Raw genomic sequence first — 25,066 nt, forward strand, 5'->3', positions numbered from 1 at the left:
TGTTAAATGAAGAGAGGTTAGGTGAGAATTAGTTAAGTGTGAAAAAAACAAAAACATAAGGGTAAATTGGAAATACATTAGTTCTATTTGGCATGAATTCAAATGAAACAGATTGATAATATCATTATTCTTTTATTGGTTGAGCAACCATATTCTTTGAGTGGTCTCATCAGAAAGACCTTGAAGAAAATAATTTATTTTTTAATATCTAATTGCGGTGTTAAAAATAAATAATTTTACTATGTTTATATATAAACAATTTAGTAATATCAATAGAATTTCAAATTAATAAAAATGACTTTTAATTTTTAAAAGATACTTGATATTTCTGTTAATTTTTAAAAAAAATTCAATATTTTCAAGTGTTTTAAACTCAAAAAAAAAAAAATTAATTCCTTCATTTCAGTCCAGTTTACTTTTTCTTACATAAGAAAGAAAAAAAATTTTTATTAATTTTTCAAATAATATCCCTTTTAAATACATATTAGATATTATTTTTAAAGTAAGATAAAATTAAATATGGTTATTATAGTTAATTTTCATATTAATTATATACCAAAAATAAAAGGAAAATAAAAGTGAATAATAATTTTAAAATAACAAAAAAAAATTTTTTTTAATTAACTAAAATAGATATTATGATGCCAAAAAATAAATACTATCTACAAAAATAATTAAGACTCTTAAATGAACAATTAGAAAATGTCTATTTTTTTATCATTTAATTATAATGTTAAAAAATAAAGAGTATTTATAAAACTTATATATATATTCTTAAATTAAAAAAATAATTCTTCTTTTAATTAATTTTTTTTTAATAGAAAACAATTTTTCGTCGGTACTTGAAAAAGTTAATATAATTTGTATGTTCAAAAACAGAGTGCAGATAAATTGTAGATCTAAGCATAACCATTTCCAATGCCAGCTTTGTTAAGTGGCGTGGCGTGAGACTGAGAAGATTAGAGGGCAGAGCAAGCGGGAAAAACAAAAACAAAATCGCCGTTGCCGGGGATCGAACCCGGGTCACCCGCGTGACAGGCGGGTATACTCACCACTATACTACAACGACTTGCTTGACTACTTAACAAAACCTTATACATTCATAGTTTAACCTATTTTGATACATTAATTTATCTTTATGTGCAAAAGATTGTTCACCTTATTGCAACAATTTTTTTAAATTTTGAGTTAATAAAATCTTATTTCATAAAAATTATACAAAACTATTTTTACTACACTAATTAAATTTTCCAAATTTTCAATTCTATCATTTCATGCATTATTAAAAATTACTTTTTTTATTTTTTAACTCTTTATTAATATATATCGATTTAATTTAAAAATAATGTAAACTAATTATTAACTTTTTTACTTGAAAATTCTCTTTTTAGGAAAAAGATTAAAATTAAAAGGTCCATATTTTCATTTTTTTTATCAAATATAAAATATTGTTATTAATATACTTATATATTACGCTTGAAATAAAATTAGTATAACTATTTTACTATTAAAATAAATTTTATATTATAGTTTAAAAAATAGAACATAAATAAATAAATAAAATATATTATTAAAATACAATTAATTTCCCTACTAAATAAATTGAACGTACTTTCCTATATTTACCATGAAGCAAACGACATGTCATCATAACAAACGACGCTGCATTTTGCAGTGCTTTGGGTTCGTTTCCGCAAAATTTGGCCCAATTGTCCAATTACGCCAGTTGCTGTTAATGCGCGTTTTTGCGCGCAAGTCATCGTCGCCCACTACCACCACCACTACGGCGCCTTTATTCCCTAAAATTTCTGTTTGGTTCCTGAGAAAAATACGCATCGAAAGACAGAGATCGGCTAATCACTATTATTCAGGTGAAAAAAGGGAGGGAAAAAATTGAAAAAAAAGGAACCCATCATTTCTCTTATTGCTTTTAATTACTTCATTTACAAACAACATTGTAGCCCAAAATTCAAAAAACGCAAGCTTTCTTGACTTCATGACTATTACACGATCGCATTCTCATTTCTCCCTGGCAAACCTAATCTAAATTTCAATTCATTTTTCTTCACAGGTCTACTCTTATTCGGTATTGTGATCTTTCTAACGGACAAACTAAGTCCCTTTTCAGGTACCATGTTTCTTTTTCTTGTTTTCCCCCCTGCAAGACTGATCAGTTTCAGTGGATGCAATTTAGTTATGTAAATATGTTCATGGTTTTGGGGGATGCCTGGGTTTTTGCATGGAATCTGAGATCTACTTAGGTGTAATCATTAGTCAACTGTTTTACGATTAAGTATATTTTAAGTTATAAATTGATCAACTGTTTAGTCCTTTTGTCAATTTTGTTTGAGAAGAGAACAGAAAGTTGTTTTTTTTTCATGTCAAAATATGCTGCTTTATTGGTGTTGCAGACATAATTTCAAAACACTAAGCTTTTTGTTTTATTTTGAAGTTGAAGCTCCAGTTTCACGAATTTTAACTAAATAATCTCTTTACTATATTTAAATGTCTTAGAAATCCATGACCTCTCTTCTCTTGCAGCTTCAGTTATCAAAAGATGCATCTCCTCTTCTCCCAGAGGAAATAAACTTCTTGGAAAATCTGTCCGTAAAATTAGGAGTAGATGTCCTGTCATTTATTAAACTTTGCTTTCTTTTTTTTCTTGGTGTTTATGGTCTCTCTCTCTCTCTCTCTCTCTCTCTCAATGTATAAGAGCAGGACAGAGCTATGGATGATAGTTGTGCTGTCTGTGCGGAGACACTTGAGTGGGTTGCTTATGGACCATGTGGCCATCGGGAGGTCTGCTCAACTTGCACCATTCGTCTCCGTTTCATCTGCAATGATCGATGTTGCTGTATTTGCAAATCTGAATCCAGTATCGTCTTTGTCACCAAGGTTGCGCATTCACGTTTGACATCTATGACTTTTATGTTTATGCATGATACCTATTTTTCTTGTTTTTAGATAATTTCATAGATGTGATCCAGTATTTTTTTGTCACTTATTGAGGATGGATATAATTTTTCCTCATTTTTGGCCCTTTTTTAGGCTTTAGGTGATTATACAAGGATGATAAATGACTTCTCTGCTTTCCCAGCCAATCCAATTGAAGGCCAAGTTGGGCAGTATTGGTTTCATGAAGGTGCACAAGCATATTTTGATGATCTGGATCACTACAAGATGATAAAGGCCATGTGCAGGCTATCATGCAATTTTTGTGACAGAAAGGATGAACATAGAAGCAGAAGAACAAAAAGAACAGGAGATTTTAATAGCATTGAGCAGCTGATGAGTCATTTGTTCCACCAGCATAGACTGTTTATGTGCAGCTTGTGTTTAGAAGGCAGGAAGGTGAGATATATGTACTTGGCAGGTAGCAGGATGGCATCAGTAACTAAATATTCTTAAGCGTTTTTTCTTCAGAAAGAAGTATCAAGTAGAGTTACAATATGACATCAGAACAGCTTCATTTAGCAACCATCTTTTGGTTCACATCTAGCTAAACTTAAAATGTGGAAACTAACAAAACAGAATTTGGTTCCTGATATCTCATGTGAAATGCAACCCTTAGAATACTTTTGCTATATTTGTTTTAGCTAGATTTTGGGTGGAGGACAAGAAATTCTTCAGTTTCTGATGTCATATTTTTGTTTTTTTTCAACCAAGAAGGATGTAGTCTGACTTTGAGTTGAATTTTGAACCAGATATTTATAAGTGAGCAAAAGTTATATAATAGAGCACAGTTGAATCAACATGTGAAGACTGGTGACTCAGTTGTTGATGGTAGTGAAAGTGAAAGAGGTGGATTTATGGGCCATCCTATTTGTGAATTCTGCCAGAACCCGTTCTATGGGGACAATGAGCTTTACTTGCACATGTCTACTGAGCATTTTACTTGCCATATATGCCAAAGGTGAGCCCCTGCCCTATTGTTTCCCCATTTTCCAGAATTTTGATTTGTGTTTTATTGTTTGATTTATCAAATGAAAGTATTCTGTTTTCTTGTTCAATGTAGGCAGCATCCAGGACAATTCGAGTACTATAAAGATTATGATGACTTGGAGGTTAGTTATATTTAGATTTCATGCTGGTTAAATTATATGCTTGTTATTGTACTTTCATGAGAAATATTCTTGTTTAATTGGCAAGCTTTGTCTCAGATTCATTTTCGCCAAGGACATTTTTTATGTGAAGATGAAGGCTGCCTGGCAAAAAAGTTTATTGTTTTTGCAGCTGAATCTGAAATGAAGGTGTTATCTAGCACACTTTATATGATGTATATTTTCATTTTGTTAAGCATTTTCGAAGTTTCATTTTTGTTTTTTCATGGTGTGTATATATAATTCAGACTGTTATGTACTTCTATTATCCATAGAGGCATGATGCCACGGAACATGGAGGGCGCAGGTCTCGTGCTAAGCGTAATGCTGCACTGCAGGTGTGTATAGACTTTCTTCCCTTTTCTTTTTTGCAATGCTGGATAGACATTCTAGTTCATAATTTGTCATATCCACTGCATTTGAGCACCCTATAATATTTTATTGCAAATATATTTGTGCCTTGATTAATATAGTAATGTTCTACTCTTCCTTTCCTGTATCCAGATACCGACAAGTTTCTGGTATCGGCGAAGTTCTGAACAAGAGAATGGAAATTATTCCTGCTCATCAGACATTCAATTTTCCATGGTTCAAGATAGCCTTGAGACATTTAATGCTGTCAGGTTTAATGACAGTTCCTTGAATGCCCAAACAATTTCAAGTCACAGAGAAAGAAGTGAAATTAAGTCAAGTGTTAATCCATTTGAGCTATTAGCTAGTACAGACTCTGAGCCATCTTCAAGAAATTGCAAGGCTTTAGGGCAAAGACCCGCAAGCATCCTGCTAGAGGAATCATCCTTTCCCCCACTTCCAAATGCTCCAAGCTGCAGTGTGCAAAGACCAAAAATTGCTACGAATGGATTAAGTGGGAACACAATGGCTGCTCACCTGCATCACAGGAACGCTGTAAAAGTTCTCAATTCTTCTTGGGCTTCACGAGCAGCAAATCATTACCCTAACTATTTGTCTAGCAGTTCTTACTACTCGAGGCCTGTGTTGGATTCTGGGCTTTTATCATCATCTATTTCTCAGAGCTCTTCAATTAAGCTGGCAACTACTAATGAACACGTGCTATCCAGTTGGGAAAGCTCTATTCAATCTAAACCATCAGCTCCTAATAACCTGGTTTCATCTTCAAACTTTGCAAGTTCATCAAGGTTCCAAAGTAGCACCACCAAGGTCTGCTGCTCTTCTTCATCTCAAAACCTTGTTAACAGAGAAACTCTTGACATATCCTTTTCTGACCCTCACGTTAAGAAAGTGACCTCAAGTAGCAAGTTGCTGTTGAAAGAAGATGCTCAATGTGCTAATAAGGCTCTGGTGGAAAAAATTCGTGCTTCTTTAGATTTTGATAAGGACAAATATGCTGCCTTTAAAGTAATATCTGTGGAGTATCGCCAGGATTTAATTGATACCGGGGAGTATCTTGCTTATGTGCATCAATTTGGCCTGTCACATTTGGTTCGTGAGCTAGCTATGCTTTGTCCCAATGCTCAGAAGCAAAGAGAGCTTGTTGAGATTTACATGTACAATACAAGGAGGAATGGGTCTAATGAAAATGGTCATTCCAAAAGCAAAAAAAGTTCAAAGAAAGGTAAAGAGAAGTGTGAAGATAATGGGATTTATCATCCAGAAAATGCTCTGGCTGAAACTATTAGTAGGGAGACAATGAACTTGCAATTAAATCATAAACCTTTATTGGATGAAGAAAAGATCTTATCAGAGGCTGTATGTCACTCGGTGAAAGGCAAATCCAAGATTTTGGTTGACGAACAAGGTAACCTAAATTCGTCAACAGAGCCAAGGAACAAGAATGATGCTCGGTCAGTTAATGGTTGCCCGGAGAAGAATGTGGGAGCTCGAGGAGGGAATAAGTCTTACAAAAAACTGCCAAAGTTCCTAAAAAACCGATTTGGTGATATTTCAGCTGCTCAACTTCCAGATAAAGGCACTCCTGATGCTGGACCTGGTGGGGCTGATGAAAAAACGTGTTGGAAGAAAAATCCACCTGAAACGTTACCAATTCGTGGAGTTTGGCAGAATGGTGGAGGTCGAAGGCTTGTGATGATGACCCAGAGAGACCGGAAAAGGTGATCTCCAGGGTAGTGCTGTTTGTAAGAACTGAACGCCTGTTATCAAACATGATTATAGCGTCCCTTTGTATTAGTTTCTGCATGTCGTAGATATGCATTCTAAGATGCATCCCGCTTAAGACTGAGGAGGAAATTTTGATACATAAAAGGGAAGTTGGTCCTGTTTATGTTTTTGAAAATTATCTAACTTCTTCCTTCCTTCCTCCCTTAACAGTACAGATGTTTACTATGGTTTACGTTTTAGTGAATAAGCTCGGGGGTTCCAACATTGGCATAATCAAACATGACCGTCTCCTTGGGGGGGCTGGGTAAGGTGGCCATTAACATTCTGGTCAATGTCATCAGAAACGAATCCAATTGAAGGGATTGTTACAAACAATTTGGTTGTGATTACGCCAAAAGCCGTGAACATGTTGGTCTTGGTGCAAGTCTCACAGGCAGGTGGCAGCTTTACTGTCAGGATCTGCTCAAGGCAAGCACAGGTGGCATCCAAAACCTGATCTTGGATAGCTTCTCGAGGTATCCCTTGTTCACAGATTCAGAAGTGAAAAGCAAGATTTGGCTTCACAAAATCATATTGAAATTTTTGGAATAATTATGAACTTCCAAAGCTACAGAAAGCTAGCTACTCTCTTCTACCATAAATATCCATCTTTGATGGGCTTTTGAAGGATGAAATTATAAGGAAACGATTGCTTAGTCTTCAACACCTGAAGCATTATCCATTTGTGAAAGTGGTTTCTTTTCTCCCTCGAGCCCTTCCCAGCTCAACTGATTTTGCTTTTTTATTTCATAGGAACATTAGGATCGTTGGAAGCTACAGATGCTTGTGATTAAAACATCATCAAAGTTTGCATGAACCAAATTCATGTTTGTGAATAATTCAATGACTGTTGGATCGAGTGAATGAATGTAATTGGAATTTGCTACTTCTATTAATCACCATTGGTTATGTTCATGGATGATCTTAACAATTTAGTCCGCCAAGAGAAAGATAAACGTGTTTTTTTTTTTTTTTTCATTTTCAGTTCCTGAACAGATGAATTACAGGTAGGATATTTTCTCAAATCAATTTGCTTTCATCTTCACCATTAAAGGGGTAAAAGAAGATTTAGAAAACATGTGATGAGTGTCATGGTCAGTGACTCAACGGTGCAAAGATTTACACATGCTAAGAAAGAGCACTAAACTTTGCAGCAGTCTCAATTGCTGGAAAAAGCTTACCAAATTCTGTACACACACAGCCCTTAATGGTAGGGTTCTTCACAACACCAATCTCATATATAACAAATCATTTCTCCATCTACATTTGAAATGAACAAAGAAAAAAGAAAGAGAAAAGGGAAAGAAGAAAGTGAGAAGAGGAAGAAAAGAAGATTTAAAAGAAAAGCATAAAAAAGTAGAGGAAACAAAAAAGAAAAAAAAAATTCCTTCCTACCCCATCCCACGTCCTAGATATCAACAGCTTATATGGAGGCAACCCAAGAATTTAAAGTCAGCAAATTTTGTGAGAATTATCCCTCCCCCCAGTTTACAAGTCCTTCAAATCCCACTAAAACCCAAGTTTCATTACGTCCGTCGGCTCCCTGATCTTGAACCTGGATAATCACTGCGATCAGTGTCTGAATTCTCCTTTTGAGATTCAATCTCCATGCCACCTCCTTGTGTCCTTCTTCGTCTTCGGTCCTGAAAGATTAAGTTCACCTCAGGAGTTACGGTCACAAGTTTAAAGTTGTGAAATTGGCAAGATCCATGAGAACCAAAAAAACTCAAAGCTGACCGGCAAGGAAAAGCAATCTTGGATCTATAAAACAACTAAATTTAATGCTCTCCTGAGATCATCAAGAATCATTTTCTTGACCATGTGGGGCATCAAAATAAACCATGCAGTGAAAAAAAAAAAGAAGAAGAAGCATGGATCCACGTTATATAAAAGTCTCGGTCTTTTTTTAACCCCATGAATGAATTTAAGCTTAAATGTATCAGACGCATCTTTGTGCTACAAGATTGAAGACAAAAACTAACCTCTCTTGGAATAGGATACTCCTCGGATTCGAGCATCCTTACAACTTGGCCCATTTTGGGTCTTTTTTCTGAATCTGGATCAACACACCTCAAAGCAGTCAAGAGTGCTCGTTTTAGAGCTCGTGTTGATGGCCTTACCTCAATGTTTGGATCTACAACTTCTTCAGACCGCCTGCTTCCAACCATCATTTTCAGCCAATCAACGAGATTTACCTGCAATTTAGACAATTTTATGATTAATGCAATTCTAGATTCTGCTAATGGGGAAGCAAGCAATGCCAGAGTGACTATCTTCATTGTAATAGATAGTAAAGCTGATCATGGAACGGAGCTGCAACACTAAGAGAGCCTATAAATTTGAAAAGAAGCTGATTAGAATGGAAAAAGAATAGGTAACTTGGAGACCTAGTGAACCAACTATTAATAATTCACTTCAATATCCTCATAAAATCAAATTGTTCATATTGTTGCTGAGAGCCTTTGATGGCACAAGTTCATTCCTTGTGATCTTGTTATTCTGACATGAAAAGCAATGTCACGAAAAACTAGGCACATGCAGAAATAAACACATATCTAAAGTAAGTTAATCAGTCATCATTGGCATAGATATGTAATACAAACACCACCCTCCTCTTGTCTTACTGGGGAACAAAATCATGCAGACTACAAAAGGTAATGGATTTTTGGAAACATGAAATGCATACATGTTGAGATGACCATAGTCTACGGGATCAAGAAAAGCACAGAAGCCACCCAGTGTACTTGTCAGCCAATTCAAAACCCATCCAGTTACCCTTAAGGCAGATTCAATGCAAGCAACAAAAGTGAAGTTAATTAAGCATGAGGTAATTGCTATGACATTAAAAAACAGAAGTGAACTTTAAGTATTCTCCGATAGAATCAATATTGATATGACAATTCAATCCGACGCCTACAATTTACTAACTGCATTTAACAAACTTTATGCAAAAATAATTCCTGGGTACCTCGTGGGCAGGACGGCCATAATCCACAGGATCTCTGCCAGTAATAGCTTCCAAAAGCAAAACACCAAAGCTATAAACATCACTCTTTTCATTCAAAAGACCAGTATTTGCATATTCAGGGGCCACATATCTGCAAGATATAAATTGTGAGACAAAAGAAGAAAGGTGTGTATTTAAATGTGATTATTCCTCTAATATTAAAGAATAAAAAATCCAATGAATAAAGAGAAACAGACTAAAGTATCATCTATCCAGCACCCGGCACTTTCATGAACTTGGATGTAAAAACAGAAAAACAGTGCTTACCCAAAAGTTCCCATAACTCGAGTAGTGACATGGCTTTTACCGGCTCCAAGCAACTTGGCCAAGCCAAAATCAGAAACCTTGGCATTAAAGTCATCATCAATCAATATATTGCTTGATTTAATGTCTCGATGGACCACCTTTGGTTCAATGGCCTCGTGCAAATAGGCAAGACTGCAAGAGCATAACAAATCAACCTCGGATCCAGAATTATGAAAAGATACGTAAGCAAACTGACTTACGCCTTAGCTGTGCCAAGAAGAACCTTCACGCGGGCTTCCCAAGTAAGATATCCATGCTGACGCATAGCTCCATGAAGCCATTGTTCCAAATTTCCATTGTTGACGTATTCATAAACCAGCATTCTGTATTCATTATCACAAATAAGACTATATAATGAGAACTGGACATAGGAACTAGGGTCATGGTGAAGCAAGTTAGCACACTAATACTTAACCTCAACTGAGTTTTGCAAGCAATTGACTCAACTATAATTCAGATAACAATTATATTAAAAAGAAAAAAGAGTACCTGTGGATTCCTTCTATGCAATATCCCAGAAGGCGAACCAAATTCTTATGGCGCACATGACCGATGGCTTCAACTTCCACTCTAAATTCCTTTTCCGCTTGTCCCCTAAAGATAGCAATTAAAGAGTTCAATTTGAATAAGAACTTGATAGGACAAGAAGATGAAACTGACAAAGGTAATCTCACACTCACACATTATTTAGAATCTTTTTCACCGCCACAGGAGTGCCATTGATCAAATGTCCCCGATAAACAACTCCATATCCACCCTCCCCAAGTACATTTTCCTTCGAAAAACGGTTTGTTGCCAGCTCAAGATCCCTTAGTGTGAACCAGTGACCCCAACCCAAGTGAGAGAACTCAGGCAGGCCACTTAGAGGAGAAGGAGCAGTAATAGGATAGGAAGAAGAAGGCGGCTTGTATACTGTTACTGTGCCTGAACTCCCTTCTTCACCTGATTGTGATCCACAGTCTTTCTCTAAATGATGAAAAGACCCTGATTGACTGCTATTATCTCCATTTTTTGTTTTCCCCATACCCAGATGGACCATGACCTTGTCTGAATCTTTGTCACTAGTCTTATCATGAACTGTGAGGAGAATCCCATCATGGGGTACAAATTCATTTGCTGACACTTGCTCTACTCGAACTTCCTTAATTTCCTTTGAAACAGTAGGGATTTGGCTAATGGGAAGCTTGTTTCCGTCTCTTCTTGACTTCTTCCGTGAAGTTAAACAAAATGATAATACAGAGAGTATAATAATGATAAATAATGCCACAGAAATCCCAATTAGTTCCCAGACCTTCAGACCAAAAATGGCAGTTTTCTTAGAGAGTTCTGCATTAAGATCACTGGCCATTTTTGGTTTTTCAGACGTCCAATGCCTACATGATTGACATAAGATGTGCACATTAGACTTCAATAAAGTAGAAACCAACATTAAAATGGTATCACGGCATCAGTTAGATTAATAGTATAAAATTTTTTTCCAATTCCTAAAGACTTTCCAAAGCTCAAATATTTCCAGTTCCTCAGTGAGATGACCAAATTGTTAGAGAAGATGATAAAAACTGCAAGAAGAAGACACGCAGAAACATAAAATATCTGCAGAGACATCTCAATTGACAAAAGAAAAAACAACAGATCATATATAACACAATGTAAGTATAACATCACAAAAACAGAGTAACAAAACTGTCACTTATGACAAAATTGTATCTTTCCCATATGATCAATTATCTCTGAAAAAATAGAATCACCAATGAGAAAATAAATTAACCAAAAAGCCTACCTCACCTACAATGAACTTCACCCGAGCAGCCTTCAAATTCTAGATCTTTGAGGCCTCTTAACCATACCCGCTTCTGAGAATCCAGATCTCAGACAAGAAAAACCCAGAAACACCAATGTCATAAGCAACCCATGTCGGAGAGACCCAGATTTACCCAGCTGTCAAAAAGTGAAGCTATATAGCCAAAATGAATAGATTTATTTTCCAGTGGGCTCAATCTCAAATGTGAGCGTGAATCTAAGATGGGGTGGAGCTTTCTGTGTACCCAAAGCCAAAAATGACAAGAAGAAAAGGTCTTAATTGTTGTTGAGGCAATTGTCCTTGTTGATGTTTGTTGTGGCAGCGAGAAGAAGACGATGGACATGGAAATGGTGAAGAAAAAGGTGGTGAAAAGGGATGACTTTTTTTCCCTTATAGTGGAGTGGTGGGGAAGAGAAGAAGGGATGGAATTATCAGTGGTAGGTGATGAGTTTAGATCCCTTATATTACACATCCATTACCATTTTCATATAGTGAAAGAGAAGCCAAAGCGAATGACATGGAAATGCATAAGGCTACTGGGGAAGCTGACTGAGAAGAGAGGGAGGATTTTCTTTATTTGCTTGCCCTTATGGCCATGACCCGTTATCATTGCCTATTATTATTTTTTAAATTTTTAAATTGAAAATGCAATTTATATTTTTTTAAAAAAAATCATCCATAAGTCTCAACATCACAAACAAAACTCATTAATTAATTTTTTAATTATAATATTTTAAAAAATTTATAAATTAATTTTAATAGTTAAATATTTGATTATTTAATTTTTATAATTAATATTTTATATTTATAAAAATTCTATTAATTAATTATTAAAATATTTTATTTTTTACAATTTTTAATTAAAAAATTAATTATTAATTTAAAAAAAAAGTTATGAATGTTTCAATATATTTTTTTAAAATATATAATTTATCTAATATATTTTTCTATAATTTAGAAACTAAATTATATATTTTTTCTCAAAATATTCTTACATTTTTATATTTTTATTGATATTAGTATGGTAAAATTTAATAAATAGTATGTTCATAGTGTATTTTAATAAATTTAGTTTGATTTATTTTTTTATTTTTTGTATTTCTTTTTATTATTATTTGTTAATAATATATTAACGTACTGTATCTTTTTTTATTATTATTCGATTATTTAATTTTATTTAATACGATATAAACATAATTTTAAACATTTAAGATCCACAAATTGAGTGGATTGAACCTCAGCTCATGAGCTTGATAGAGTTACAATTTGGTCCTTCCAACATAGTCTCGTCTCTGGCCTAAATACACAAGATCCATAGTCATCACGGTTAAATCGATATTTTAACCTTTATAAATATAACAAATCTTGACTAAACACATTTTACTCATTAATTAACTAATTTAATATAAAATAAAATTTAATTTTAATTTAATTTAATTTACTGAAAATATATAAAATTAATCTATATATATATATATGATTTATTTGATTTATCGAATTTTAGTTAATTGAGTGTATAAATTTTATATTTTTGTGATTAAAAGTTTTTCATTGATTTTTTATAAGTAAAAATAAATTAATGTTATTGTGTTAATACATATTTTATTGGTGAAACATCCCCATTAAGATAGAGAAGTGATGAGAGATGATTATGATGGGATGATTCCAAAGAAAATTGGCATATTTGAATCGTAATTGATTATTTTTTTAAAATTAATTTATAAATATTGACATTAAATTTAAAATGATCCTCAATATCAATTTTAATATTTTTCAAAATTTGAAAATATTTTCAGAAAGACCAAAATACTAGTTACTAATTAGTATTCAATAAAAAAATTATTAACATTATAAATTGGCATAAATTAAAATTAAATTTAAAATGTTTCCGTTGAGCATTTTAATTTAAAATAGTGTGTTTCACAAAATTATGTTAAAAAATAATATTAAACCAACTTTTGACTTTAATAAAAATAAGTTTATTGAAAAATACTCTTTAATTTTTTTAAAGAAGAATTAATGTGTTTTTTCATTTTAATTATAAATAGTATATATATTTAGATAATGGGATTTTATTTTTAATTTTTGAATACAATAAAAAATGACACATTATTTTATTATATCAAATATATTTATAAACATAATAATATTAATTTCCATGAAAAAGGGATTTTTTAAGAAATAAAATCTGGTTAGAAAAAAAATTAATTTGAAGCAGTTTAAATATGTCTATTAATAAACATGAACATTTTGATTTTTAAAATTTAAAGAAAAGAAACAGTGGCCTAGCTGCTAATAACATGGCAAATTGCTTGTTCTTAATTAACACGTTAATGATGATTATAGTAAACTAATTTCTAATTATAAATAAAAAATTCCAAATTTCTAATATTATTGCCACTATGAGTTTCCTTTATTCCCTCCAAGTCGCACATGAATATGCAAGAAAGTCAAGCAATTCTTTAATTTCCCTTATAATTTTCATAGTATGACATGGTGAAATAATTAATATTTGAAAAAATCTATTAAAAAATATAAAATTAATCAGAAATTAAGAAAGAAAAGAAGCTAATGACACCAGTTATTGAAAATATTTGATTGGCTGTGATTCAATAGGTGAGTGTGGATCACTTGATCATGACAATACTTAAGCAAGTTGTGAAGATTAATTAGTGATTAATCTAGACAATCAACCAAATCTCCAATGCTGGACCAATATCTGAGAGGAGGGCCCATCAGATGAGACCACACTGTTTTTTTCATTCAGACCTTTATAGTTTCATGCAAATTATTAATATTATCAATTTTTATGAAAGAAAGTTGAATTTTGGGATGAAATATTTTTTATTAGAATGAAAATTCAACAAAAAATTCATGAAGTTAGAGACAAATATGAGGATGGGATGTTGGTTAATTAGTCAAGTCTGATGAAAAATACTGAAAATGAAAAGCTAACAAATGACAATGATGATTTGGAAATATACCACCTACGGAATACAAACACAACTCAAATGTCTTGTAAATGGAAAAAAATGGTTTAATTTCTATCATTTCACTTGCTTTCATAACTTGCAAGTCAAAATTCAAAACATGGGTTTTTGGTAGTGTGTGTGAGCGTGGCTCTAACACAAACCCTAAGGAACTAATACTTCAGTTATTCGGAATCGATTAAAATCAAATCTAATTCATTTTAAAAATTAATTTAAAAAAAATAAATTTATTAAGATTTTTTAAAGACTTTTACTAATTCATAAAATTTTTGTTATCAGACAAAAAGAAAGAATGAACATCTCGTTTGCCCTATAGGAAAGATGTAGTTGCATTAAAAATGTGACATTAAAGTGATTAGTGATGTAATTAAAAATTTAAAATAGGGTATTAAAAAATTATAAATTGACAAATATTGTGGGACATTAACGCAAGCATAAAGGATTTGCTTTAACAAAATGCATTATTGATTCCTTTTTTTAAAACAAAATTGTGAAATTTATTTAATTTAAATTCCCATCAAACCTTTTTATTCTTAATTAAAAGCAAATAAATGTTGTCAAATCATTAGTTTTCTTTATTTCCTTTACACATCAAAAAAATTTAAAGTGAAAAGGATCCTGGGTGGGACAATAATTTTCATTAAAAATCACTACCACTTTCTTGATTCATTAATTAAATTATTAATTCATAAATCTTAATAAAATATTCTTATTAATTATAGCTTAATTTTCATTAAAATTATGTATTATATAGAAGATATTTTTTTTAAAATATTCATAGTTTAAATTTAATTTCAATACCCATACATTTATTTGAAGATATTTTTTAAGAAGTTGCTATATAAGCTCAATAGATTAAAAAATAATCTTAACTGTAAATATCCAAAAAAAAAAAACAAGTCTATTGGGTTAGGGCAATCGCAAAATTGGTTTGGGCTTTGCTTGTTGGTGGGCTACACCCAAAATTATTATTTTGAAAATTTTAAAAATTTAAAATTAAATATTGTGCACGTCTACTCAACTGCGTTTTGCCCAATGCGTCTCCCGCCCACAAACTCGTTTGAACTCTGTATCTCTCTGACACTCCCTCTTTCTCTACCTCTCTCTGTCTTGTCCAGAGAATTAACTCCAAATTTCAATCTAAATACCGATAAAGCTACATGGGTTCGAGAGCAGGTATCCAGAGAAAACTCCAATTCGCTGTTTCTTCTTCGTTTCTGACCAACCCATGATAATCTATGCATTTGTTGTCTGTGGGTTATATGAATGTCTCAGGTGGAAATGGAATTGATTTATGGTCAGAAATCATTGCTGAAGAGCAGGAATACATCGATCAATTACAAGAACAGAAGATTGAAGTGATTTACCGAAGGAGACGACCCCAGAAAACCCCTCCTGATGTCAATTCGTAAGCCCATGGGCACCTCAATTTCTTATTTTAATCTGATTTCCACTTGTATTTGTTGCGATTTGAGAAGATTTTTATCCCCTTTTTATATTTTGATTCATTTATCCGTAGGGAGAAGTTGGAATCAAATAAAGAGAATAGGGTGAGTTTGGCTGCTGCCACCAAGCGGGTCAGTTGGAATCGTTCGCTTTCCATCAGGTTTAATTTAACTATACTTCCCCCTCATTGTTGTTTATGGAAGTTTCTTTATTTCAAAGTTTAGTCCTTTTGCATAATATGCTTTTGGGTATTTGATATTCAGAGTAGCTCTTAGTAGCTCCTTTTGTTTGTTCGCATGTGTGCATGTGATGTGTATGTATATTTTCTCCAAATAAAAGAGAAGTTTTTCACTAGTGCATTCGTAGCTTATGTGATGCATTTCCATAATCCAAAACTTTTACTCAAAACTCAAATAATTATTCTTTTAAATTCGTTCTCTATTGCTGTTATTCACATTTTTATGATGTAATTTTGTGCTCGATGCAGAGGGAGAGTAAGCATTGCTATTGCTGCTTGTGTGGACAATAGACCTAAACAAAAGCAGGGCAAAAGGAAGGGCAAGCCGCCTGTTCCAAAAGTATGTATTTATCTGTATCAATTCTGATGCTATAGCTGTATGGCTACATTTTTATTCCTTTCGGGTCCTGAAGCCCGGTCGTTTTCATTTGTGGTTAGGGAAAGGTTGTACAGCCTCCAAACTTTGACAAAGAAAAGGAATACTTTCAAGAAGTTGATGCTTTTGAGTTGCTGGAGGAGAGCCCCTCACCCAAAAACATTGGTACATGGGCCACTGGCAATGGAACTGATACTTCATCTATACCATATTTGTCTTCAAGATTAGAGAAATGGTTAATTTCGAAGAAGCTGAACTTCAGTGCTGCACCTTCTACTACTCTATCGAAGTTACTAGAAACTCCAGCCATGCCCTTGGAAACCATTTACGATAATGATTTCAGTGCTGCACATTTGAAAACCCCTGAAAAGTCCTCTTCGAAGATCAATTCAAGTCTGCATTCTGTCCACAGCAGAATTAATGCATATTTATGCAGTAAATGTGTGCCTGAAATGAAATCTGATTCACAAATGATCAGCACTATGTTGCGAAGTACCGATGATGAGGGTTTTAAGGACATTGAAGCTGCAGTTAAGAAACTCTCTTTAGCGTCAACATCTACTTCAGTGGATCATGACTATGTGGATCCATTTTCTTCACTTTTGGTGGTATGTGGACAGACGGTTCCATCAACTTTGCTGGACGTGTTCTCCAAATATTGGTTTGTCCTTGTTCCTATAATGTGATACTTTTCTTCTTCTTAAATTTTTGTAACTTTTTTACTACAAGTTGCTCAAACACACAAGAGGCCGTTGAAGATAGAACTTGCTTCAACCTCATTCAGTTATGTATTTCAAATTTAGGTGTCATGCTGTTTGAGCGAGTACAAAAATCTTTCTGGTTTATACTTCAAATATGCTTTCCCAAATGATATTTCATTCTACATATGAAACTAGTATTTTAGGATACCAAGTGTTTTTTTTTTTAATTATTATTTTTTTTATTAAATACCCTTTTTGTCATAAATTACGTTTGCTTTCATCTATATTGGCTTCATGATTATCCGACTCCTTTAGCTCTTAGAAAGTTAACAGTTAAACCTTTCTTTAATTTTTCCCAAAGTCAATAACTGACTTGCATGCATTAGAAAGGGTTTTGTTTTGTTTGTTTTTTTTTCCGGCATTCAAAAGATGAGCTCAGAGGAAGAAAGAGCGACATTCATCAGGGTTGTCTAAATTGGGTTTCTAGGTTAGACAGTTTCCTCAATGGATTATTTACCGTATGTTGTCATATGTCAGTCAATTTTGACGATTAATTTGAGTTCCAATAGTTGCATTCTAGAATTCAGTAATGCACAGGTATTTATGTCCCAGGTTTTCAATCATAATTTTTTTTTTTCAAGAATTAGCACATTTTTAATTCAAAAGTTATCTTAACGGTAGTGATTTGGATTTTTTGGATTTTATTTCTATTTCGTTTGGTTGTGTGTTTGAAATTTCAATGCTGCTCTCGGATTGTTAAGTTAATGAGATGCAACTTTCTTGATCCAGTGACGCAGAAAGGATTACCAAAGTGGGAGAAGGTACATATGGCGAAGCCTTCAAAGCTGGAAATACTGTTTGTAAAATAGTTCCAATTGATGGAGACCTGAAAGTAAATGGGGAAGTACAAAAGGTATTAGTCAAAATCTCATTTTCAGTTTGAACTTCTCCTAGATGAACTTTACTTGACTTCTGAATCATTTATTTGCCATACTTCAGAAATCAGAAGAACTTCTTGAGGAGGTTGTGCTTTCTAAGACCCTTAATCTTCTAAGACAGCATGATGGCGATGCCCACAATGCAAGCACCACATTCATTGAGACCTTGGAGTATGTTTTGTGTACTATTCCTAAGTTCTGTAGTTTTTTAACTGCTTAGTATTTTTGGTGACAATGATATTGCAATACGTCCAATCATGTATGTGCATGGGTTCCACACATTGGGAATGATGGCAACATCATTTGGCATATTACAACTTCCCTAAAAACCAATTTCACCGGCACATTGATTTTAGTTTAGTACAAGATGGAAATTAGTGTGGCATTATTGCTTATCAGATTTACCGTCAATAAGTTATTGCTAATGATTTTTCATTCTGCAGTCTAAAGGTGTGCCAGGGTCCTTATGATAATGCATTAATTAAAGCATGGGAAGATTGGGATGACAAAAATGGTTCAGAAAATGATCATCCTGGAGAGTTTCCAGAGAAACAGGTTTAACTTTGTCATTGGAAAGTTTTTGACATCACAAAGCCGTGTCTTTCATTTCTATCTTAGATAAAATGCATCCACTTTCAGTATAAATAATAAACATGCATTTTTTATGTAATGGGAGTGAACTATCTGAGAGGGTGCCAATTTTGAGAACATTTGTGGGGCTACAAATTTATTCTATTCACTTTCACCCCCCTTCCTCCCTAGCATTAGTTGGTTCCAAATATTGCTGTATGCACCTTACCATTTGAGATTTGCTTTGTTAGATTTACTTACCATATAATAATGAATTTTTGCAGCGGTATGTTGTGTTTGTACTACAACATGGCGGTAAGGACCTTGAAAGCTTTGTTCTATCAAACTTTGATGAGGCACGGAGTTTATTAGTTCAGGTAAATGACATTCAATAAGGCAATTCTTTGGGCTTTGTTTCTTCTATTAATTTGTATGCATTGCATATTGCAGGTTACAGCTGCCTTAGCTGTTGCAGAAGCTGCTTTTGAATTTGAACATCGGGACCTCCACTGGTTTGTCTAATTTGTTCCGGTCAATGGTATTGTATGTTATCCGTATGAATGGTGATTTTGAATTATTTCTGTTACAGGGGAAACATTCTGTTATCTCGAAGTGACTCTACTACAATCCAATTTATCCTTGAGGGAAAGCGTATTCTTGTCAGAACATATGGATTATTGATATCAATAATTGATTTCACTCTGTCAAGAATCAATACTGGTAAAATTTCTTCTGTTTTTAACATTATGTTGCATGTGCACGAAAGGTTAAAACTTCTTCTTCATTATTCACTGCCAATAAATTTTTTATGTGCACAGGTGAAGATATACTCTTTCTGGATTTATCCTCGGATCCTTACCTCTTTAAAGGTCCAAAGGGTGATAAACAAGTAAGAAATTAGAATAAAACATGCAGATTCCTTTCTGCTCATCCATTGACAGAATATGGCTAATTGATTTTTAATATCACTTGCAGGCAGAAACATATAGAAAGATGAGGGAGGTAACAGAAGATTTTTGGGAAGGAAGGTAATATTCTTTTACATATAATCTAATGCCTGATGAGTAAAATGAAGTGAAACCACAAAATGTGCGCCTTATGCACCTCTTACATCACCATTCTAAAAAAAGTTTCACCTTCAAGAATCCTTTTTTTCCTTGAGCGAACCCAAACTGCGGCAAAGATGCCTCGTTTACTTATGATGCATCTTTCAATTTGACTGAATTGTTGGCTGATTATAGAATGTATGAGTGCTAAACCATGTTGAGTTTTACATTTTGCAGTTTCCCCAGAACAAACGTGTTATGGCTGCTGTATTTGGTGGATATATTACTTCTGAAGAAATCATTTGTAAGTCTTTTTACGAAGTACTCAAGATATGGAAAATATGAGAATTAATATAACCAAGTCTACTACTGCTTGAGCTCCACATACTAAGCACTCCATAAGTCCTTACAATATGAAGAGCAAAATAGATTACTAGTTCAACATTTTCAAATATCAGAAAACTAATATTTTGTATGAAAAACTCCTAATTCAGAAGAATTGGGTAGCAAATATCACTGCACACACTATGATCCTAATGAATCATTTCACCTCTAGTATTTTTAATGCACTTATTGTTAAATTATTGACACCAGGAGGATTGTAATCGTTAGCTTATTTTGCTGTGTCAGGAACGTTCCTCAAAAAATGAGAGAGAGTTGCGCTCTCTGAAGAAGCGCTTGGACAAGTACAACTCAGCCAAAGAAGCTATTTTTGATCCTTTCTTCAGTGACTTGCTTGTGTCATGTGAATGAAAAGAAGAGAACAGAGCTTGGACTAGGAAAGAAAACAACTTATTTCTTTTACTATTCTAGAGCTTAGGGTGGATAATTATGCAAATGTTAATACATGCTAACATATATCACAGTTTTGTGATACGGGGCATAAGTAGCCATGACTGTTAATAGATCCTAACTTATATTACACCCACAGAACCTCTCTGCCTACGGTAATTTTAATCTGCCATGACTGTTAATGGATTCCAACTTATGTTGCATACGGATTTTAATCTGCCATGAATGTTAATGGATGTAACCTATATCACATGGACAAAGAAGTGTTGATCTGACCTGCAGGGTACCATATCTGAGTTTCAGATTGTATGTATGTGGATCAACTCTGACTCTGAGGCACCTCAAAAGCTAGTTATGAAGATGAGAACACGTTGAAATACCATTTGTAAGTCCTATATTTTGCCCATTTAGGATCATTAGGTTCCACTGGTTCAGTTGTAGAACTCATTTGGATCCTACTAATCCAAAAGAGAAGGTGATTCCTTTTTCACACGAGTTCACGAAAAATATTATTTCCCTTTCCGGAAACACACGTGAGTTTCCAATATGGAATCTCCTTTTTCTTGTTGCATTTTTTTTTTAATTAAATAGCTTACAGGTGCATGCTAACAAAAAAGCATTGCTCTAACAATGTTCTCTTTAGTTTCACAGAATTTAATTTCTTTGCTATCAGAACATACGTTTGCTGAGGGATGGAAGTAACACATGGAGAGTTGTAGGAGAAAGAAAAAGGTTAAGAATCAGCATACTACTTTCTATCTTCTGCCCCAGAAATCTGCATGATATGTTCCAAAAATTGTGGACAAGTGTAGCATTATGAATGCTGTTTGCAACTTTTCTTTATTTCCTTGATTCTCTCTTGATCTTAAGGAAAAAAAAAGAGAAAATTTACTATTTAGTCCCTATATTATGAGAAAACTCATTAGTTAATTCTTTAGTTGATCATTCTCCGGTAAATAAGGGATTTTGCAGTACATCTCAAGTAATATATAGTGTTTAAGTTCTTGAACTCTTGCTAAATAGCTTGATCAGTGAGAACCAATGGCAGAAACTGCTGTTCTTGAATCTTACTAGGGAAGAAGTTGATATATCACACTGATTCAGCCCTTTGTTTGCCAAACATGCTAAAAACAATACAACAAAAGTCAGTAACTTGACCTTTATGTTATTAACATTCAACACCTAAACTTTACAATACTATAACTATTTAATCCATGAGTTTTATAAAATATAATTATTAATCAATATAACTTTAACGCTCAGAAATTTTAAAATACACACAATTCATATCTGTACACTGTGCGTAAAAGTTAACTAATTACAAAAATATTAACTAGTGCTAAGTTGCTAATTGATTTATTGAGTAAAAGTCGGGTTGGAATTGTGCATTTGAATACCTAAAGCAAATATGGCATAAAGTGAAAGCACCCATATGTATGCTAAGGCCATTTTAGCCCTTGTTATCATCTTCTTAAAAATATCAACCTTATCAGCAGTAGAATCAGTATGGCCATTGATCGCCAATCATCTCTCTAGACAATGGGCCTGGTTGCTTTCGGCTGTGACCTAGTCAGACAAGGTGCTTTTGACATCAAGTTGAAAGAAGAGAAGCACAAATAGATTATTCCACATGGTTTGGTGTCCCCACTCAATAGAATTTTTAATAATGCTGGTACAAAGGCAATGCACCTCTTACATCACCTTTGTAAAAGGGATTTGGTCTTTTTCTGATTTGCTGACATTTTTTATGATTATCTATGTAGATGCATGCTTATCCCTACAATATTTGCCTAGGAGGAGTTTTTTTTCCCGAAAGATTGAGGGAAGGAACAATGGAGAATCATATAGGATTAGCGGAAATTTTCATTTATTTCTTGCCATCCTATTTAGAGAGGGCATATTCTATTCCAGTATTAGTTTAGTCAGTTTGGCCGAGCCATAAGTAGATTGGAGACCATGGGTGAATCTAAATTAAATTGAGGTGAGTCAAGTCAAGAGAAGGAAAAGAATGCTTCTCTTTAGTTCTTTTCTAGAGGAGGAATTTCTTTTTTCTTTTTTTATATTGGTCCCTTTCCATTCAGTATACCTGAGGCCTTTTACTTGTTTGGATTTCTCTTACTCCTTTGGTTAGGGGACGTGATGTAAGCATCAGTGGCGCCCTCTCAACTACAGTTCTTGAAGATTTGAGCATACTTTTAATTTTATTTAGTTGTAGTTTGATCTAAATCAAAACAATTCAATGTTTATTTGTTTCTAAATTTATTCTTTTTACTAAATTCAACTATTGAATAAATTTATTCTTTTTACTAAATTCAACTATTGAAATGAACAGTGAATTTAAAATTGAATAGGATAAAACAATAAATGAATGACTCTCTTATAGTTTTGAGTGTGTTTTGAACTTGTAAAAAATGGTATTAATAACGTATAAAAAGCAACAAACGCCAAGATCATGACACATATACGCGTGATTTGAAAAAAACGAGTTACTCTCTCCAGGTGGTCCAACCAAATTGAAGAAAAACTTATCTATAAGAGACTGACCTATGAGGGATCGAAGATCAGGTCATTAACATCATGACCTCCCTAATATCTAGAGCGAATAGAGTGCTGATCCCAATGAAAGTCGTGCAGACTAGGCACGACCTGATAAAATCAGAACAAGTCAACAAACCTTCAGGCAATAATCGGTTCCCTCTAACCCACTTCGAAGTAATGAATGTACATACATGAAAACTGTCCAGCTACCTAACACACTTACATTGATCAGTTGTCTACTAGCCGCCTGACATATTTGCCGCACCACTCCAACACTCAATCTGATGGGACATAAAGCAGGAAACCATAATACAAATACCCAAAAAACCAACTTCACCAGGGGATCCATCTCTCTTCTCTCTCAACTTCTTACAAGCTCTCACTCTCCTAAGAACTAAGGCAAAAAGGAACTAATTCCTCTTAGAAATACAGAAGAACCCTCGAAGTGGAGGCCCTCTGGAAAATTTCTTTTAAATGTTTTATTATTTATTTTATTTCATTTTTTTTCTCTTTATGTTAATGAATCTTAGAGATAACCTTTGATTTGACTTGAGTATCGAAGGGTCTCCACCGGGGACATCTCTGCTAGACCCCCTTGACTGTCTTTTTCCATCTTATATGTCTGTCTCTAGGTACGAAGGAAACTATCCCATCGCCGGAACTTCCAAACCAAACCCATTGATATCCACATGGCAAACCAAGAAAAGCTAAATAGCCAAACAACAAGAAAAACAGAAAGAAAGAGAGAGGGTGTAGATATTCAGAGTCACTAGTTGCATCTAAAAGCCACATAGCGAAGAATCAGATAGAAAAAGATGTTGATGCAAGAAGAAAGAGCAACCATGGAAAAGGAGTGACCAGCATGAGTTACCCAATTTGTACAGTTATTTTCTTACTCAAAATATTTTTGTTATTATGAACTAGTAAAAAAATTTACAATCTTAAATAAAAACCTTGTTTATGTGAACCCTAATATAATAAGTACACCAAAGAAGTTTAAAAGCTCCCATCTATGATTAATTTTAGCATAAGTCCATTGAAAAAAAGATTATATGTTTAAAGCATACCACATTATGATTTTGAAGGTGTGAAGTAATATATGCATTATAATACTTATTATATTCTTTTAAATCATATGAAATGATATGGTTATATAGAATTAATATTTGCAATCAGTCGAACCATAAATCTGAAATATCTGATCATTCAAATTACACTTCTTACAAGTTTTAATTTTTAGAAAAATTCAAAAGCAAGAGAAAGACTAAAGAATAAAGGTCAAGAGCCCGGAAATCACTCAAGGCGAAAATGCTAAGGAGCAAATCCAAGACCAACAAAGCCCAAAAATCAACCAGCAAACTAAGGAGCTTATCATAGCTACTAAACCAGAAGGACGAGGTAAAGCTAAGTACATCATACACTCAATGCTCATTGACAAATATTACTCAATCAACAACTGAGTGTTCTTGCTACATTTATATGCATAGTACAAGTCTTTAAATCTCAAGAGTAAAAAAAAGGCTAATAAGTCCAAAATCGCCAGCAGGGCCACGAGTTTGAATATCGAAAATCGCCAATAAGGTCACGACTCTGAATTTTGAAAATCGCCAGTAAGGCCATAAGCTTGAATCTCGAAAATTGCCAGTAAGGCCACAAGTCTGAATCTTGTAAATTGCCAGTAAGGCCACGAGCCTGAATCTCAGAAATCGCTAGTAAGGCTACGAGTCTGAATCTTAAAAATAACCAGTAAGATCACGAGCCTAAATCTTGAAAATCGCTAGTAAGGCCACGAGTCTAAATCTTTTAAATCGCCAGTAAGGCCACTAACCTGAATCTGAAAAATCACCAGTAAGATCACGAGCCTGAATATTTGAAATAGCCAATAAGGCCACGAGCCTGAATCTAGAAAATCGCTAGTAAGTCTACAAACTTGAATATAAAAAATCGTTAGCAAGGCAATAGTCTAAATCTTTGAAGTTACCTGTAAGGCTATGAGCTCAAATTTCAGAAACACCAAGAAATGCCAAAAGCCCGTACCATGAAGTTAAGTATCTTGTACAATGCAATGTTCATTAATGATT

At 33.7% G+C, this 25,066-nt stretch overlaps 3 protein-coding genes and 1 non-coding gene across 8 annotated transcripts; 2 read left to right on the forward strand and 2 right to left on the reverse strand.

Annotated features, from left to right (window-relative positions):
- Positions 1 to 997: 997 nt before the first annotated feature.
- On the reverse strand, positions 998 to 1,069 carry TRNAD-GUC. The gene has a single exon. It is a non-coding gene; the product is annotated as a tRNA-Asp (tRNA).
- Positions 1,070 to 1,693: 624 nt separating this feature from the next.
- On the forward strand, positions 1,694 to 6,396 carry LOC110622882 (E3 ubiquitin-protein ligase ZNF598). Of its 3 annotated transcripts, none has more exons than XM_021767578.2 (9): positions 1,694 to 1,871; positions 2,072 to 2,128; positions 2,714 to 2,895; positions 3,049 to 3,351; positions 3,705 to 3,913; positions 4,016 to 4,064; positions 4,161 to 4,250; positions 4,376 to 4,438; positions 4,605 to 6,396. In XM_021767578.2, exons 1-9 carry the CDS (start codon positions 1,736 to 1,738, stop codon positions 6,192 to 6,194), a joined length of 2,679 nt encoding a protein of 892 aa, XP_021623270.1. In that variant the 5' UTR covers positions 1,694 to 1,735; the 3' UTR covers positions 6,195 to 6,396. The 3 variants fall into 3 exon arrangements, with proteins under 3 accessions (XP_021623270.1, XP_021623272.1, XP_021623273.1); XM_021767580.2 differs by having other exon boundaries at positions 1,712 to 1,871; positions 2,719 to 2,895; XM_021767581.2 differs by lacking the exons at positions 1,694 to 1,871; positions 2,072 to 2,128 and having other exon boundaries at positions 2,754 to 2,895; positions 3,098 to 3,351.
- A 973-nt stretch (positions 6,397 to 7,369) lies between these two features.
- On the reverse strand, positions 7,370 to 11,946 carry LOC110622884 (probable receptor-like protein kinase At2g42960). Of its 3 annotated transcripts, none has more exons than XM_043960109.1 (8): positions 11,339 to 11,946; positions 10,230 to 10,922; positions 10,039 to 10,143; positions 9,750 to 9,872; positions 9,511 to 9,681; positions 9,205 to 9,334; positions 8,219 to 8,431; positions 7,370 to 7,879 (listed from the first exon to the last, which is right to left on the reverse strand). In XM_043960109.1, exons 2-8 carry the CDS (start codon positions 10,895 to 10,897, stop codon positions 7,763 to 7,765), a joined length of 1,527 nt encoding a protein of 508 aa, XP_043816044.1. In that variant the 5' UTR covers positions 10,898 to 10,922; positions 11,339 to 11,946; the 3' UTR covers positions 7,370 to 7,762. The 3 variants fall into 3 exon arrangements, with proteins under 3 accessions (XP_043816044.1, XP_021623277.1, XP_021623276.1); XM_021767585.2 differs by having other exon boundaries at positions 11,335 to 11,946; XM_021767584.2 differs by having other exon boundaries at positions 11,330 to 11,946.
- A 3,421-nt stretch (positions 11,947 to 15,367) lies between these two features.
- On the forward strand, positions 15,368 to 20,707 carry LOC110622883 (serine/threonine-protein kinase haspin homolog). Its single transcript, XM_021767583.2, has 15 exons — positions 15,368 to 15,516; positions 15,616 to 15,748; positions 15,860 to 15,946; positions 16,274 to 16,364; positions 16,463 to 17,061; positions 17,891 to 18,014; positions 18,101 to 18,210; positions 18,483 to 18,594; positions 18,894 to 18,986; positions 19,060 to 19,121; positions 19,199 to 19,329; positions 19,428 to 19,498; positions 19,585 to 19,637; positions 19,893 to 19,959; positions 20,286 to 20,707. The coding sequence occupies exons 1-15, from the start codon at positions 15,501 to 15,503 to the stop codon at positions 20,406 to 20,408; spliced, it is 1,872 nt and encodes a 623-aa protein (XP_021623275.1). The 5' UTR covers positions 15,368 to 15,500; the 3' UTR covers positions 20,409 to 20,707.
- The last annotated feature ends 4,359 nt before the right edge of the window (positions 20,708 to 25,066 follow it).

This window comes from Manihot esculenta, chromosome 9 (genome assembly GCF_001659605.2).
Source record: "Manihot esculenta cultivar AM560-2 chromosome 9, M.esculenta_v8, whole genome shotgun sequence".
Classification (NCBI taxonomy): domain Eukaryota; kingdom Viridiplantae; phylum Streptophyta; class Magnoliopsida; order Malpighiales; family Euphorbiaceae; genus Manihot; species Manihot esculenta.

What these genes read in the sequence shown, in the direction of transcription:
- LOC110622882 (XM_021767578.2), top strand. Translation starts at nt 1,736, where the DNA reads ATGCGCGTTTTTGCGCGCAAGTCATCGTCGCCCACTACCACCACCACT. An exon ending in AAGATTATGATGACTTGGAG is followed by an intron (nt 4,065 to 4,160) that starts GTTAGTTATATT and finishes GCTTTGTCTCAG; the next exon opens with ATTCATTTTCGCCAAGGACA. An exon ending in AGCGTAATGCTGCACTGCAG is followed by an intron (nt 4,439 to 4,604) that starts GTGTGTATAGAC and finishes TCCTGTATCCAG; the next exon opens with ATACCGACAAGTTTCTGGTA.
- LOC110622884 (XM_043960109.1), bottom strand. Translation starts at nt 10,897, where the DNA reads ATGGCCAGTGATCTTAATGCAGAACTCTCTAAGAAAACTGCCATTTTT. An exon ending in TGCATAGAAGGAATCCACAG is followed by an intron (nt 9,873 to 10,038) that starts GTACTCTTTTTT and finishes TAATGAATACAG; the next exon opens with AATGCTGGTTTATGAATACG. An exon ending in AGTATCCTATTCCAAGAGAG is followed by an intron (nt 7,880 to 8,218) that starts GTTAGTTTTTGT and finishes TTAATCTTTCAG; the next exon opens with GACCGAAGACGAAGAAGGAC.
- LOC110622883 (XM_021767583.2), top strand. An exon ending in CACGGAGTTTATTAGTTCAG is followed by an intron (nt 18,987 to 19,059) that starts GTAAATGACATT and finishes TGCATATTGCAG; the next exon opens with GTTACAGCTGCCTTAGCTGT. An exon ending in GAAGATTTTTGGGAAGGAAG is followed by an intron (nt 19,638 to 19,892) that starts GTAATATTCTTT and finishes TACATTTTGCAG; the next exon opens with TTTCCCCAGAACAAACGTGT.